Raw genomic sequence first — 17,999 nt, forward strand, 5'->3', positions numbered from 1 at the left:
AGATAAAATACATAAGAAAAAAAAACAGAGATGAATTATAAAAGATGGACAATTTACTTCAAGCACTATAAATATGAGCCTAAATGGATTAGTTTTCAGTTATATGCAATGAATTGAAATGATGGAATTAGGAATCAGCAAAATTTAATATCTCTCAAGAAAGACTCTTCTGTTAGCAGAGTTTCTCAACCTCAGCACTATTGATATTTTGGCCCAGATAATTCCTCATTGTGGGAGCTGTTCTGTGCTTTGCAGGCTGTTTAGCAGCATCCCTGGCCTCTTCCTCCTCAATGCCAATACTACTCTCTCCATCCTCACTAGCTGTAACAACCCAAAATGCTCTAGACCTTGCCAAATGTCCCTTGGGGGAGGGTGGCACAAAACTGTCCCCACTGTTTTAAAAGAAAGATCCACTCACTAGAAATAGCTTTTCTAATACTAAATGATAAAAATGTAGAACACGGGATTATCTGTCCATTATATCCAACTCAATACTTTAAAATAGAATGTTTCTTGTCACAAGCCCATGAAATATTGAAAACATTGACTGATGATAACTGAGCTCAGCGTGATTAAATGCAGAATATAAAAGCTAGAGGGGGGAAAAAACTCTAATACTAGAAATTAAAGTAAAACAGGGACTCTTTTTTTTTCATATATGTTCTTGATGGTGGAATTATGAGAATACAACTATATATACTCCATTTATAAGTAATGATACTAAAAGTCTGTTTAAATTTCTGGAAATACAATTTAAAACAAATTTCTTCTGCAGAAGACAGGAACTATGATAAACAACTATTAATTAAAGAAGAAAGCAAAACCCAAAGTCAGATTATCTAGAAATGACTTATGAAATCTTAACTAAAACAGTGCTCAGAGGAAAATTCATTATATTTGATGTTTATATTACTATACAAGAAAAATAAAAATAAATGAAATAGGCACTCAACCTAAGAAGTCAGAAGTCTATGGACAAGCTGTAAAAAATAGCTAAGAGATGAAGTAAGGAAAATGAGTGAGATATTAATGAATTAAGAAACAGAAAAACAGCAGAAATAATGAATTTTCTTTTCCTCGGGAAGTTTACTGTAAATGAAATCTAGAAAAAAGCAAAAATAACCTGATAAATCACTAATTAATAGGAAAAAAACAAGGATATAGACTTACAAAAGAAGATTGGAAAGAGGGAAATAACAACACATCTAGGAAAATTAAAGGAATTGGAAAAGTAGAGGCTCACGTGCAAACTCAGGGACTTTTGCTTTGTTTACTGAAATAGCCTAACTGTCTAGGATAGAGGCTACCAGAGTGGCACACACACAAAAACTTTGTGACTAAATGAACAACCATATCTCCATTTGCTAAATACATGACATTGATACATTTCAGAAGAAGATAAATTTGCAAGATTGATCTGAGATAAAACGGAAGATGTACTGGCTCCTTATTGACAGAGAAGCAATTCTCAGAGAGATTTCACCAGCACTTTAAGAAACAAAAAAAAATTTTTTTTGGTCTTTTTTAGGGCCGCACCTGGGGCATATGGAGGTTCCCAGGCTCCATAGGAGGTTCTACGGTCCTACCAGAGCCATAGCCCCTGGCCTACACCACAGCCACAGCAACACCAGATCTTAGCTGTGTCTGCAACCTACACCACAGCTCATGGCAATGCTAGATCTTAACCCACTGAGCGAGGCCAGGGATCAAGGATGCCAGTCAGATTCATTTCTGCTCAGCCATGACGGCAACTCCCAAGAAACAAATACTTTAAATTTCATTTAATTTGTTCTAGAGCGAAGGGTGTGAAAGAAAAATTTTCTCTCTCTTTTCAATATTGAAAGGAGCCCAATTTGATAATCGAAACTAATTCAAGAGTATACACAAAAAACTCCTAAATACTCTTATCTATGGATATCAATTCGAAGATGCTCAAAGTATATTATCAAATAGCAACGCAGTTAAAATAATATGTTCAATCATTTCCACCAGCTCCTGGTAAGGCCATTCCTCCCAGACCTCCATGTGGCCCTCAGCGGGAATTCAATGAAGGCTACTGGCTCCAAGCCCTTTAGCAATTCTCTCTCTTCCTGATGACCCCACAAGACAGGATTAAAGGGGACCCCCTTCTTCTAAGAACGCCGCATAGTCTTTGCGGGAAGAATTACCCATAGCCAGATGTAAGGGGGGCCTACAAAGGTCAGTGTACTTTTGTCAAGAACACTGCTATTCTCCCCCATCATGCTCTGCATCTCAGCTCTCAAACTAGCCAAAACATCAATGCCTAGAAGGAGACTATAATTAAAAGCAATTATCTATCCCTCCCTACCTCCTGCCCTAGTCAAGTAAAGTGAGAACTTGGGGATTTGGTATCTGGAGGGAGACGCATGATGGCTACGGTTCCGATTTAGGGAAGATTCACATTCTAGGACCAGGGCTCCAGAAGATATCAGGATTTAGTTACTAGTCTGCACTGGTCAGAAATTGAAGCCACCAGTGAAAGCTTGAAATTTTTACAGGGATTCCAGAGACATATCAAGCCTGGGAACTATAATTTAGCTCAGTCTTTTAAATTCCCTTAACTGTGGTCAGAAAGTGTGCCACACACTGCATTGCAGAAGCCTGCAGACATGCGATTGGCGCCTATGTGTCTCTCACGGCCTCTTCCAATACCCTCTGTGTCACTATCCACAGAGGGAGACGGTGCCCGAGGGAGGTCCTCCAGGGAGAATGATCAGCAATGAGCAAACAAAAAACACTCTGCAGGCTGGAGCAGAAAGTCCTTGTTGCTCCAGTCCCTGTATTTTTATGGATCAGTGGGTAGGCTTTCTCCTTTTCCAGGCAGGTTATGTAAGTATTGACGTACTTCATACCCTATTAGAGGCCTCTGATGAGGAAAGAGATTGATTTGGGTTAACAAATATCTCTGGGTTTGCAAAAGTCCCCAAGAAGGTCAAAGATACTGGTCATCAATACCTGAGCTCAGAAAAAGCACTGACTAAGTCAGGCCATTTTTATTGCTGAGGTCAGCTTGAGAGGCTGGAGATCTTGCCTGAGGGATAGTGTATTTGTTTGCTTCGTCTGCTGTAACAAAGTGCCACAAACTGGGTGGCTTAACAGAAATTTACTGTCTTGCAGTTCTGGAGGCCCTAAGTCTGAGATCAAGATGACAGCAGGGTGGGTTCCTTCTGAGTCTGTGAGGGACACTGGTCCAGGCCTCTCCCCTAGCTTCCGGTGGTTTGCTGGCTATCTTTGGGGTTCTATACTCAGAAAAGCATCAGCCTGATCTCCGCCTGTCTGCACATGGTGCCCTCCTGTGTTATCTGCGTCCAAGTGTCCCTTTTTTATAAGGACACCAGTGGTAGTGGATTAGGATCCACTCTACTCCACTGTGGCCTCATCTTACCCAACCACATAGGCAGTGACCACACTTCTAAATAAGGTTACATTCTGAAGTACTGGGGGCTAGGACTTCAGCGTGTGAATTTGAATTTGGGGGGGATATAATTTATCCCCGAAGAGATGGGAAGCTTGAGAGGAGTGAGAGCGAAGGGCGAGGTGACACGCACGAGCGCAGGCAGACCATCTCTCCTTCTTGCTCTTCCTGTTTCCCGTCTCCCACGCTTTTCCCACTGTCTCCGTCTCCTCTCCCTCTTCCAAGCTTTAGAAATATATGTATACGGGAGTTCCCATTGCGGCGTGGCAGAAAAGAACCCAACTAGTATCCATGAAGATGCAGGGTCAATCCCTGGCCTCACTCAGGGTTAAGGATCCAAAGCTGTGGTGCAGGTCGCAGATGCGGCTCGGATCCTGAGTTGTTGTGGCTGTGGTGTAGGCTGGCAGGCTACAGCTCCAACTCAACCCCTAGCCTGGGAACTTCCATATGCCACATGTACGGCCCTAAAAAGTGGAAAAAAAAAAAAAAAGAAGAAGAAAAGAAATATATGTATACATTTTCCTTGACCAACAGTGGGATTCTTTTCCAATGCCTATCTTTAAAAAATGCTTTTATAGGTGTGGTCCCCCCTCCACACAAGCGCCTGAAATATTTGACAATAGGGACTGTGAGTTTGCGGTTTTTGTTTGTTTGTTTGTTTATGACCACACCTGAAGCATACAGAAGTTCCTGGCCCAGGGAGTGAAGCTGAGCTACAACTGCAGCAGATGCAGCAATGCTGGATCCTTAACCCACTGTGCTGGGCTGGGGATCAAACCTGCAACTCCGCAGTGACCTGAACCACTACAGTTGGATTCTTAACCCACTGCACCACAGAGGGAACTCCAAGTTTCTGTTCTTTCACTACGGTACCCTTTTTCTTCTCTATCTTCTCAGTGTTAAATGTACACCGGGAATTCAATCCAAAGTCTTTAAATGAATTCAGATTATTTCCTTCACCCCCAAGCAACAAAAGGGAGATACATGTAGTAGAATAAATCATTATATTTTATTATTTCTTGTGAACAAAATGTTTTCCAGAGGACAGCATTGTAAGTATTAATATTACAATTAGTGGAAATAATAAGTAGAGATCAATTTTTTAAATGGATAATTTCTCAGAGATGTATGTTTTCAGGTAATGGAACATTATCAATAAGCAATTGGTTTTGGATAAATACAAGTTTGTTTTGAGGGGTTTTGTTTTTTGTTTTTTTTAGGGCCACACCTGCAGCATAGGTTCCCAGGCTTGGGGTCAAATCGGAGCTGTAGCTGGGCCCTACGCCAGAACCAAGCTGCATTTGCAACCTACACCACAGCTCATGGCAACACCAGATCCTTAACCCACTAAGGTAGGCCAGGGATCGAACCCGAGTCCTCACGGTACTAGTCAGGTTCGTTAACCACTGAGCCACAACAGGAACTCCCTGTTTTGAAGTTCTGAAGAGCTCTCTTGCCCTATGACAGTGAATGAATAAAATTTACTGCTCTGGTTGAATTGAAAATAGGTACATCTCCAATATGGAATTATAATAATCTTTTTATTCACTTAAAAATTTAATATGGTAAAATCATCAGGGTTCTTTTAAACTTGCTACATTCTCAAAATTCAGTTACATGCATGCTGGTTGTCTTGAGCCACTTTGCAAAATGGTGGTCATATAATAAACGGGGACAAGAGTGACAAGCCTGCTAGCATGGATCACTAGTTCGCTGAAGCTCAGGCTCTTTGATGCATGTAAGAGAGAACCAGCAATTGTCTATCCCTCAAGCTGGGTAAATCCTACAGACACACATTGGATGGAAACAAACAACAACCAAATCAGTGGGGCTTTGTTGTCTGCTGGGGTGTTTCATTAGCTTTATGAAGACTTTTCTACACTCAGCCCACTCTCTTTACTCAAGGTGCAGCAAATCACTTCCTTGTGAATAATGCGTACATGGATCTTACCTTGGCTGTGTCTGTATTTCAGTCAATGGTCCAAACCACCAAGGCCATTGCCAGCACACTGGCATTGATCCAGCTCTCTATCCTCTTTGTTGCCCTGTGAACTGCTAAAGAATTTAGACTACTCATGGCAGTACCCAGCTTCATGGGTTATTTATCTTCATATGCTTCCTTTGAAGTCTTTTCTAAGGCCTAATGTTTTTTCTGTCTGAAACCCAGAAGACCCTGATTTAATAAAATAGTAGTTGATAATTTCCAACAATTATTTTAACAGATTTAACCCCTTCCCATATAGCTAAGTCAAAGTCACTTACATTACACAAATTTCCATTTCGAGAACTGGACATAATGAAGAATGATTAAGGGTGTCGTCATCTCCACTTCATCTCAGGAGGGTAAAGCCCTTTCGTTTGCATAGCTGGGGGGACCACCCAGCCCAAAGTCCGGGCACATATCTGGTGCGGAGCCCTCTGAAGTTAGTATTCATCGTGAAATGGGTATTCAGGATGGTCACGCCACCTGCCAAAATGATCCCCCCAAAGGGAAAACACTCACTTCAAGTGTTGCACGTTGTACGTGTTACTAGCATTCTTTGATCATTCCACTGACTACTCCCGCTTTCTCTTACTCACACCGTCTCTGTTTCTCACCCACTCTCATCCCCTGGTTTCCTTCAAGCTCGTACCTTTTACTGAACCCTTAGAGAGCCCCCCGCTGTGTGTGTGTGTGTGTGTGTGTGTGCATGTAGGGGAAGGCTGGTAGTCTTCATATTAACATTTTGTTAAGAACCAAATCACAGGAGGTGAGCAATACCTGCCTACTTGACACACCTTGTCCCAACTCCTTCCTTTTGCTCTCTTGATATAAGCTGCCTCCCATGTCAATAATCCATATAAGCATTTTTCTTCAAAACTCTATTATCAATCAGTATCACTGTTCCCCTGAGAGCTGAATGTCGAGATCTAGAAAGATGATGATCGGCACAGTAAGTTTCCATGATGGTGATGATGGAGAAGAAGAAGGAAAAGGAGAAGGAGAGAGAGATGGAAAGGGAAAGGGAGAGGAAGAGGAAGCGGAAGAAGGAGGGGGAGGAAGAGGGGAAGAAGAGGAAGAGGAAGAAGGAAAAAGAGGAAGGGAGGAGGAGAGGGAGGGGGAAGAGGAAGAGGGGAATCTATCGCTTAAATAACAACAGTTATTTAAGGAAGAGGGGAATCTATCTCTTAAATAACAATGGTCAAACAGTCCATAAAAGGACTGGAGTGTGTGTGGGTACCCTGGAACATACCTAGGCTTTATTCTCTGCAAACACTACGAGTTTCATTTTTTAAATTTTTTTTTTTTTTTTTTAATTTTTAGACCCACGGCACATGGAAGTTTCCTGGCTCATGGTGCAGCCACAGCTGCAGCTGTCGGCCTATGTCACAGCAACGTGGGATCTGAGCCACGTCTGCCACCTACACCACGGCTCACAGTATTGCAGGATCCCTGACCCACTGAGTGAGGCCAGGAAGGGAACCTGCATCCTCATCAATACAGTCGGGCTCATTTCCACTGAGCCACAATGGGAATTCCATTATGAGCTTTAAATTAAAATATAAAATAAAACCAAAAGAGTTGAATCAAGAATCATCTGGATGGGCAGAGCTTCCACGCCTGCCTGCTTTCATCTCTCACAAGCAACCTATCCTAATAAATCTATTTCTTGCCTATCAAAAAAAAAAAAAAAAAAAAGAATCAATTGGATGAGAAACAGAAGATTCATGGCACAGCATCCCTATTTGATCAGTGGGGCCTAATCTTTGTTTCTCCTCAATGCTTTTCCCAGTTATTATCTGGTATGATGAGTTATTTCCCCAGTGTTGCTAGACTTAGTTATTAAAAATGTCAAATGTAAAACCAAATGATGTCACCAACTGTAAAAAACATCAGCACATTACTGGATTGACTATCTCTTACTCTGTTTAATTTAATGATATTTGATAGACATAGTTTCTCTTTAAGAGCTATAAATCAACCTGTGTTTGTTGGTTCTGCATTTGTGTTTACTTTTTTGTTTTTGAGGGTAGGTGGTGCTTTTTGATGTCAAGTAATTTTTTTCCCTTGGCAAATGCACATCAGGAAGCTGTTTTATTAATTCAGAAATTGAATCAGATATATGGTATTAGTATCGTCAGCACTTTCTGACTCATGAAAAAGAGTGGGACCAATGAGATAAGTGTCCAAACTATATGAACCATCTTGAGGAGCATTTTCTAAATGCTCACTTAGAGGACTGTAAAAAGAAGCTTACTATCCAGGTGATTTCAAGAACTGGAAACACTAATGAAGAATTATTAAGAAGAAAAAAATATAGGTATGTTATGTATACAAATATGTATGTGTGTATATATATATGTGAACTATTTTCTTTTTTATTTTAAAGGCCTTATAATAGCCAGAAAATAAAGGATCACTTCAGTTGATAGCTAAATTTAGCAACTCTCTGAAGGAATGTAAGGAATTTTGCTCATGGGATGTCAGGCAACAGGTGCACCCAGAAGCTCCTAATCTCATAGGCAAATATTTGTCTTAAAACTCAAGGTTCTTGGCTTCCAACTTGGTGCTCTTTCTGCTTTGTTCTCATATCTCTCTCCCAGGAATTTTTCTTGTTGACAACTCTGCTCCAATTTGTACCCACTTTGATTATTTCTTGTTTCTTTTTAGGGCTGCACCCTCAGCATATGGAAGTTCCCAGGCTAGGGGTCGAATCGGAGCTGTAGCTGCTAGCCTACACCACAGCAACGCAGGATCCAAGCTGCATCTACGACCTACACCACAGCTCACAGCAACCGTGGATCTTTAATCCACTGATCGAGGTCAGGGATCAAACTCATGTCCTCATGAATACTAGTCTGGTTCATTACCACTGAGCCACAGCAGGAACTCCCTAACTTTGATATTTAAGGAAGAAATAAATATGTTGCTTGAATATCTGTGTGGCTGTTGTATTAACATATGAACACTACAACTTAATTCTGCTCAAAGTCTTTAGCCTTTGAGGCCTTCACCTAAGCCATAAGATGTCATAAATGCCAGATACCGCCTTTTAAAGAAAAATGTAGATTTGTTCTAATTCAGAACATCCTGCCCACTGCCCCTTGTGCTTCGGTGGACATGGTCCCAGTTCATAAGAGCCCTGTTGGTTAACTCTTAATCCAGCACCACTGGGCAGTACCTGATTAACGATCCCCCAGAACTCACATGAGCATTTCCACGAAGCGAACATTTTTATTCAAGGCTTCAATGTCCTTCATTTCATCTTCAGTAAGAGAAAAGTCAAAGATCTGAAATGATAGGAATAAAACACAGACATTTATTATAATAGAAGACGGGTTAAGCTTGGGACTAGGATGAGTGCGGCCAACAGTGTGAGCCATTCAAAGATCTGCGAACATCTCTGCAAACGTCTAAGAGGAGTTGGGCATGTGCTGGGCAGCCACCGCACCCATGTGGAGCTGTAATTCCTCTGCCCTTTGTCTTTAAGACATCTTGCAAGAAATTTCATATGCTCAGAAACAATATGCGTTCAGAACGTCTCCTGAAATTCTAAGAATGAAAAAGTTTTATTATTTTGGTGTAAGATGCTGAACCTTTGATTCTGGACTAGAGCCTTCATATGCTTTTTTTTTTTTTTTTTTTTTACAAAAATCTTCCATAGTCTCTAAATTTGCTCAAGTATTTTTTTAAACTTTTAATTTGCTTTGTTTTATCCTCTTAATCCTTTCTCTCACCATTTTTTAACGTCTCTTCTCCTATCTTTTAATTCTATTTTCATTGTTTTGTTTCTTCTTGCCTGTACACTTTTGTTTTTATAATTGCCTTTTATTAATATTTTAATAGTTTATATATATATATATATATAGGCATTTTAGGGCCGCACCCCCAGCAAATGGAAGTTCCAGGCTAGGGGTCGAATCAGAGCTGTAGCTGCCAGCCTACACCACGGCCACAGCAATGCAGGATCCAAGCCGCGCCTGTGACCTACACCACAGCTCATGGCAGTGCCAGATCCTTAACCCACTGAGCGAGGCCAGGAATCGAACCTATGTCTTCAAGGATACTAGTCAGGTTCGTTACCACTGAGCCACAATAGGAATTCCTAGCTTATTTATATTTTTAAAGCTTGGTTTATCTGTTTATAATTTATCTTTTCTTATTTTATCTTTAACAATAACCTCAACTTTTATTTTAGTAACTTACATTAATAAATTTTAATTATAGAAGTAATATATAAATACATGCTCTTTGTAAAGAAATGAAACCCTACAGAAGTACATGAACATGTATGGAGTAAAAATCAAAAGTTCCTTTTGATACCGACCACCCTAATTCTATTCCCCTTCCCATAGATTCCTTCCAAACATGCAACACACCAAGAGCACAATGCAATAAGCCAATCCTAATTTTATTCTGCAACTTTATTTCATTCACATAATACGTCTTAGTGATATTTTCTGTCAAAATATATAGACTAACTTTATTCACTTCACCACTGCATCCATAGTACAGAAGTAACATGATTTACCCAGTCATTCCCTCCAGGATTGTTTCCAAGTGCTCTTTTCAGAGAATTCTTTCCTTTGATTATTTATTATTCAAGTATTGGCATTTATGAGATTGTATGAGGAATGAAAAGGGTACATAATACAAAAGCTGGCATGAGTAAACCAATCACTTACAAAATATATTCTTACAAATCTCCTTTTTGCTTGACACCTTCCCGCACCTAGTGGGGCTTCTGTCACAGATCTCTCCTCCTGCAGCACCGGAATAGGGATGTAGCCCAGGGGACCAATGAAGGCATCTAGTTCACTGCACACAGTGATTATTATGGGTAGCCAATGACCCACAAAGGAACAAGTAGGGATTTATAGAGACCCTGACAGAAGCCTTTATCTGTGATCATCTTTACTGAATATGTGTAATAGATCAACCTGGACCGTTTGTGCCACCATGTGGAGAAAGGGGGTGGGGGGAACTTAATCCTTTTATAAATCATTTGGCTTCCTGTGTCCAGTCATGTTTGGTCTATCCATGGACTTCCCAGTTATGAAAGACAATAAATTACGTATTTTTTTTTTTTTTTGTGCTAAGTTTGAGTTGTATTCCTTCATGTGGTAGCAAAAAAAAACTCTGAAGATAAATGATCTAATAGCATGGATACCTTCCCTTACTTATATTTTCACTTTATGGAGTTCCTGTCATGGCTCAGTGGTTAATGAATCCATGAGAACACAGGTTCGATTCCTGGCCTCGTTCAGTGGGTTAAGGATCCGGCGCTGCCGTGAGCTGTGGTGTCACAGATGTGGCTCAGATCTGGCGTTGCTGTGGCTGTGGCGTAGGCCAGTGGGTACAGCTCCAATTCGACCTCTAGCCTGGGAATTTCCGTACGTCGTGGGTTCAGCCCTAAAAAGACCAAAGACAAAAAAATAAATAAAAAATAAATTATGCTGTAATGAACATCTAGGTATATGTGCATGAATAAACACCCATATGTCTGAATTTTGATGGATCTGGAAAAACGACATTCTTCTCCAAATGTTAATGTCAATTAATGTTTTTAACAGCTTTATATGTGACAGTGCCTGTCTTTTCACATATTGTCAACATTCTGATAATTCTCCTATCTCATTTCCCTCAGGGGGAATAAATACTATCTCATTTTTATGTTTAATTACAAGTAGGGCAAAAACCAAGTTACTCCTGAAGTTTAAATTAACTGATGTGTAATTGATTAATTTTACATGGTATACTTTTCTATGGTTGTCTTTACCCAGCAGTTTTTTTGGAAGTAGCACAGTAAACTAATCACTTCATTATCTGGTGGCCTCTTTTTTCACCTGCAAGTTATAATGCTGATTGCAGATTACTTACAGAGGGAAAAAAGTGGCTTGGCATTCATGAAGTCTAAATGATGCTTTCTAATAATTTCCAAATTTGTTCCTAACTTAAACAAATTTTTTTATGGTGTATGAATTTATTTATTTATTTACATCTTTGTGTACTTCTTTACTTCCTTCTTTTTAATAATGATTTTTATTTTTTCCATTATAGCTGGTTTACAGTGTTCTGTCAATTTTCTACTGTACAACAAGGTGACCCAATCACACATACATGTATACATTCTTTTTCTCATATAAAAACTTTAAAATTTATTTTTTTACTAGGGTATGGTTGCCTAAATTTTCCCAGACTTTAAGATGGTAGAAAGTTGACCCTTATGAATTTCAAATTTCATATCTTCTATTCTGCTGTGCTGGTGGAGAAGTAGCGTCCAGAGTTAACAGAGAAGGAAACAGAAGAAAGAAGGGAGCTATAGCGCATACAAGCAGCAAGCAATCCCTGAATTACCAGGAATGGTCTCACAATCAGCTACAATTAAATCGAGAATGGGTCAGGGATCTGGTGTAAAATACCATACGAAGGCACTGCAGGTTTCCTATTAATCTGAACAGAAAATTCTCTCTAGAAAAACAAAAACAAAACAAAAACCCAAAAAACCCTACTTTTTACATTTCCAGAAGCAGTTATCTTACTTGAAAGTTTTCTTTGATCCTTTCAGGGGTAAAGCTTTTAGGAATGACAACCACTCCTCGCTGGATACTGAAACGCAAAACAACTTGAGCCGCTGTCTTATTGTACTTTTTCCCCAGTGAGTTTAGAAGCTCATCCTTTAGCAAAGGTGGGGACGATACATTCACCCTTTAAAAAAGAAAAGAAAACCGTACATCATATTTAGCCTGAGTAATGAGAACCAATAGTTAACCAATCACCCTCCTTCTCTGACGCCCACCCCCCACCCATTCACCTGGTAACCTATCCAGGACACTTCAGGTCACCTTCTCTCGGAGCACTCAGAAGACTTGCTCTTAGCATGGGAAGATCAGGAGAGGCAAGTTTTTCTTTTTTCTTTTTTTTTTCTTTTTAGGGCTACACATGCAGCATATGGAGGGTCCCAGGATAGAGGTCCTATCGGAGCTGCAGCTGCCAGTCTGTGCCACAGCCACAGCAACACCAGATCCTTAGACCACTGAGCGAGGCCAGGGATGGAACCTTCCTCTGCATGGATCCTAGTCAGGTTCTTTTCTGCTGAGCCATGATGGAAACTCCTAGAGAGGCAGATTTATAGAGCTGCTTCTTCCAAAGGGCAAATAATACTTCTCTGATGGGTATTTTAGAGAGAATGGGGTTGGAAGTTGGCATACAGGGGAAGGCAAGAAGACTAAAGGGGAATAAACAGAAGCATAATTCTTGGAATCGTCTTAGAGTAGAAAAATTCCTACTTAAGTCTGTGGGACACAGCACAGTAGAAAGGGTTGCTATTGAATACAGAGATTTTAAAAATTCAAAAATTTCAGAATATGGCCATAGAGTACTCTTTGTCCAACAATAATCAAATTAACATTTATTGAGCATTTCCTAGGTTTCAGGTACTGTTAGGCAACTTCACAGGCAGAGAACAATCAATTGCTGGTTTTATTAGCTTGTGTTTGTATATGGGGGAATGAGTTGAAGAGATTGTTACCTCCTTAAAATCACACACCCAAGCAGAGAGTCATTCTCATCAAGCAATTTGCACTAGCTTCCTACTTTATACCAAAGGAAATACTTCTTGAGGAGACACACAGCATTACTTACCAGCTTGGATTTCTAGATGTTCCCAAAGGGCTGTAGGCAATAATGACAATGTCATGTTGTTGGCAAAATTTCAAGAGTTTTTGCTGGGTAAAATATGGATGGCATTCAACCTAAGTTGTTGCATTGGAGAGCAGAGCACAAAATTAAAGGCATGTAGATGAATGCAATTTTATATGATTTTTCAAAAGTTCTTCAAGAAAATCCATTGCAAAATATCATAGATAAGGAGGCAAGTCTCAAATATTTTTCCTAACAAGGAAGTTTATATTATTTACATATGTTTTTATTTATTTTATTCTTTTTATTTATTTCTTACATTATTTACATATGGATGAGATTAATTAAAACAAGATCTGTGGATTAATTCTAAAATAACTGGGAGACAATTTTAATTTTTAAAGCTCTCATACTTCAAAAATTTAAAAATTACTAGACTTGTTTATAGTAAATATTCCAGCAAATACAATTTTCTATTGCAAATATACAGTCTCAAGGTTCAGATTATAGTCTTGGTAAGTAGAAGTGACATGTTGCAGAAGCTCTTGTCTCTAGCTATCAAACATCCAAGAACCTTTTCATGAAAGAATAAAATTAAATTTAAAGGAGTTCCCTAGTGGTTAAGGATCCTATGTTATCACTCCTGTGGCTCAGGTCACTGCATTGGCACAGGTTTGATCCTTGGCCCAGGAATTTCTGTGTGGCTTGGGTTTGGCCAAAAAAAATTTAAAGATGAATCTTTTTTCTTCATGGTGGTGAGTTCTCTGTAGCCTCAAATGTAGGCGCAGTTTCATTTTCTGTATCTTATTGACAAGATTTCTGTACTAAAAATACTTAAATGTCAACAAAAGTTCTTCTCAAAGATTCTTCTTAAACACTATGGTAGTTTTTGACCTACCAGTTTCTTTTCAATTAAAATCAACCAAGGCTTAATTAGAATATTTTAAGTATATGATTTTCTTCACTATCTGGAATACTGAATATCTTATCAGTTGCATTTCTAGAAGGCACAATAAAATGCTCTTCACAAAGAGGAAAGGTAAACTGGAGCTCTTAGAGGTGGGTCTTTCCTTTATCTTTTTCTTTCTTTTTTTTTTTTGTCCTTTGAGGCCCGCACCCTTGGCTTATGGAAATTCCTAGGCCAGGGGTTCAATTGAAACTATAGCTGCTGGCTTACATCACAGCCACAGCAAGGCAGGATCAGAGCCAAGTCTGTGACCTGCACCACAGCTCACGGCAATGCCGGATGCCCGACCCACTGAGGGAGGCCAGGGATCGAACCGGCATCCTCAATGGATACTACTCAGATTTGCTTCCAGTTCACCACAATGGGAACTCTTTTTTTTTCTTTTTTATCTTTAATATCAGGTTTCTCCCATTTATTCCCCCCCCAATAATCTTGCTGCTTCCTTTTCCTGAGACACTTTTGTTTTTTCCCCCACTTTAGAACATTTCTTCAATCTAAAAAGTGACACACAGACTAAAATAAGTTAGGAATCTTGGTGTCCACAGTACACTAGTCCCTTGGTATACATGTTGGTTTGTTTTCAGCACCCCAATGTCCCTGCAGGTACCAAAACCCGAGGATGCTCAAGTCCATTCTATAAAAAGGTATAGGTCAGGGGGTTCTCTGCATTTTTGCATTCTGCAGCTGTGGATATGCAGGGCGGATGGTATTTCTTTCCCTAACCCCCTCTCATTCACAGCAACACTTCCCCCTTCAGTCTCTTTTCTATTTTCCATCTCGTTTATTCTTGGTGTATTACTCTCCCAAACACATTTTTTTTTTTATCCTGTCACTCCATTGCTTAGAGACTAAGTATGAATTTCTTAATTTCATGCCTGCCTGCTTATTCCAAACACATTTAATTTTCCCCATACTCCTTTCTAATCAGGTTGGAGTGCTGTTATCTGTCTCCGACCTATTAAATATGTATATGCACGTGTGTATATATCTATATGTATGTATACACATAGATGTGTGTATTTGTATATATAGTGACCATTTTTATAATCTACCCTTTGAAAAAAGATTTTACATGTTTTTTTTTTAATTTTTTAATTTTTTTTGTCTTTTTGCTATTTCTTGGGCCGCTCCTGCAGCATATGGAGGTTCCCAGGCTAGGGGTCTAATCGGAGCTGTGGCCGCCAGCCTACGCCAGAGCCACAGCAACACAGGATCCAAGCCGCGTCTGCGACCTACACCACAGCTCACAGCAACGCCGGATCGTTAACCCACTGAGCAAGGGCAAGGGACCGAACCCGCAACCTCATGGTTCCTAGTTGGATTTGTTAACCACTGCGCCACGACGGGAACTCCTGATTTTACATGGTTTGTAGCAAAATGTATACATAATAAGGCTAATAAAATTAAGCAAACAGAACAAACATGTAGGTGAATATCCATCCTGTGACTGAACAAATTAGGGGGTTTACGGAAAGTTGCATTGGGCAAAATACTAGAAACAAGTACTCCACAAAAACTTTAGAGTTAATATATTAATATAATATAAATTCAGATATATAATGTAATAAAATGTAATATAATACAGATCTTTGCATAGATAGATTGTAGATAAAAAACTGTAAGGCATTGCACTAAAGGAACACTCAGTGTAGGAAATTCTGGGGGTGGAGGGTGGGAGTGGATAAATTAATATGATCCAAGTGCAGACAACCTCAGAGAACCACATTCTTTCTCTTCAGGGCATTTCTTTAAGTTCCTAACTACAAATAATTTTCATATTTTTCATTAATGCCCACGAGAGCAAGGACTCTTGTCTTTCACTGTTGCATGCCTAGACCCTAGCAAAGTGACTGACACAAGGCAGGTGCTTGATGACAATTTGTTGAATGAATGAAAATAATAGTAAAACAGAGAGGACAGAGGCAGAATCTTAGGAACCATCACTCTTGATGCTGCAGACCGTGGTAGGCTGGGCATCGAATGGGCTGAAGCCGGAGGGGTCATTTCTGGCTGGGAACAGGTGGTCAGTTTTTAAGGTACAGGGTGGTGATGGTTTCTGATGTCACTGGGCCTTGATGTCTTCCTTATTTCTAAGGACAAGTGTATCTAAGCACCCCTGCCTTCCCTCTTTGCTGGGGACTGGTTAGAGCCCTTTGTGAATGGACCACTGGAGCTGCAGTCTCAACTTTTTCTCATCTGCTAGGTAAAAGTGATGTCCCTCGTCCGTCTGAGCATGTCCAAGGCTTTTGCACCACTCTCTGGTAATGCTGTAATTTAATGTCAAAATCTCACAGGGGTAAGTAAAAGAAACCAAGCAGAATCCATGAAGGAAAACAGCAAAAATCCTTTCATTAATTAACCCCAACCTCTTTTTCTTTCCATTAAAAACTGTGTTGGGTTTTCATTTCACTAGTGAAGGCACTCAACAAATCCTTATTGATTCCTGTGTCAGGACACCTGTGACTTACGCCTAGTGAATAAGATCAGGAAAAACTGAAGAGTTTGAAAACTTAGCTTACTCATTCCCTTCTTCTTTCCTTCCCTCCCTCTCCCCTTTCCTGCCTTCTTTCCTCCTTCCTAGAGTTAAGTGTTGGAAATTTGCAAGAAATTAAATGGCTTGAGGGAGATGCACAGTCCCTTTTGACTGGGCAGGGCGAGCACTGCACCGGGAAGGCTTTCAGTCTAAGCCATGGGCGGAGGCTGGACTGATGTTTCTTCAGATGGACTAAGGAATTTTGGAATGCTCAGGCTCTGAGAATGAGTATAGAATGAGGTTACATATTCTGTGCGCCTTTGTTCATGAAGTCAACGCAAAATGCAAAACTTGGCAAGTTTTATGTTAGGTTTGGTCTAATGGGAAAATTAGTTTTTAAATGTGTGAGTTTTGAATTATGCAAGGCCTTTAGGTCTCTGGCACATAAAATGTGTTCACTCTATATAATGCCTATAACATGCTCATCATGTTCCTGGGTTGAAAGCTGGTCCTACCAGGGAACAGGGTAAAGGCTAGTAGTCAGGGCACCTGAACTTTGATCTGTGCTATCTCCAGAGTTTTGATATTTTCTGTTTTCAAACAGCACAGAAAACATGGATAAGTTCAGGCTTTGATCTTCCAACATGCCTTGCTTCTCATTCAGGATCTATTTGTGAAGCTGATCAATATTCTTGTGCCAACAGATCAGGCTATTTCCTCCTTGGCATGAGAAAACACTGTTAAATTTTTGCTGTTTTTCATTCTCAGGTAGGAAATTACCATCTGCCTCTGTACATTTGTAAGAAGAAAGCTGTTTGTCATTTCAATGTTAAAAACAGAAAATGTTTTTTCAATGTTAAAAACAAAATATTGTTCTTGGGGGTGCAGTAAGGAGATGTGAGGGATATGTTGGGGAGAGATTTGTTAGGAATGATGGGATGGATTGACGTCCATAAGGAAGGCAAAAGCTGCTGCTCTCTGTTCCTGAGAGCATATGGCATAGGGTTAGCTGAGGTGTCAATTGGGAAGTGGTACATCTAAATTTAGCAACACTTCTATTTTAGCTGTGGGCTATTATCGTGATGTAGGTAATAATTCATTTTTTTCTGTTATGAACTCAGAACTCTTGAGTTTCTGAAAACAATGAATTCAACAAACAAGGCCATCATAATCTCGAGATGTGAATATTTACCAGATCCAAGAGCATTTTTTAGTGTAGCTTCTTAATATTTTATAAAGAAGGGGTCAGAGAAGGTATCTTATCCCCATTTAATAAGATAATATTATTTTGTGTGATTATAAGACTAATAATGTAATGCACTGCAGAAGACTTGAAAAATGCAGAAAAACATAAAGAAGAAAATAGGATTCACAGCCAGAGATAGCCACAGTTAGTACTTTAATGTTTTTCTTTCTAATATTGATACTTTCCAAGTAATATAATTGTCTCTATATTGTACTACATTTTGTCTGCTGGTCTTTCCACTTAATATCATGGCCA

At 39.7% G+C, this 17,999-nt stretch overlaps 1 protein-coding gene across 8 annotated transcripts in view; it reads right to left on the reverse strand.

The window, feature by feature from the left end:
- Positions 1-4,426: 4,426 nt before the first annotated feature.
- AKR1D1 (aldo-keto reductase family 1 member D1) overlaps positions 4,427-17,999 on the reverse strand; it is a 116,773-nt gene continuing 103,200 nt past the window's right edge. For all 8 annotated transcript variants that reach the window (XM_085005359.1, XM_085005358.1, XM_085005357.1 and 5 more), the window contains 4 exons: positions 13,062-13,171; positions 11,960-12,125; positions 8,625-8,707; positions 4,427-5,903 (listed from right to left, as the gene is read on the reverse strand). In XM_085005359.1, coding sequence (XP_084861485.1) covers positions 5,861-5,903; positions 8,625-8,707; positions 11,960-12,125; positions 13,062-13,171 — 402 coding nt within the window. In that variant the 3' untranslated portion in view covers positions 4,427-5,860. The remainder of the gene's footprint in view (positions 5,904-8,624; positions 8,708-11,959; positions 12,126-13,061; positions 13,172-17,999) is intronic.

The sequence above is a fragment of the Sus scrofa genome, chromosome 18 (assembly GCF_054392235.1).
Source record: "Sus scrofa isolate SSC_HxYL_T2T_F1_AM1 chromosome 18, Sscrofa_HxYL_maternal_Yorkshire_Landrace_v2.0, whole genome shotgun sequence".
NCBI lineage: Eukaryota > Metazoa > Chordata > Mammalia > Artiodactyla > Suidae > Sus > Sus scrofa.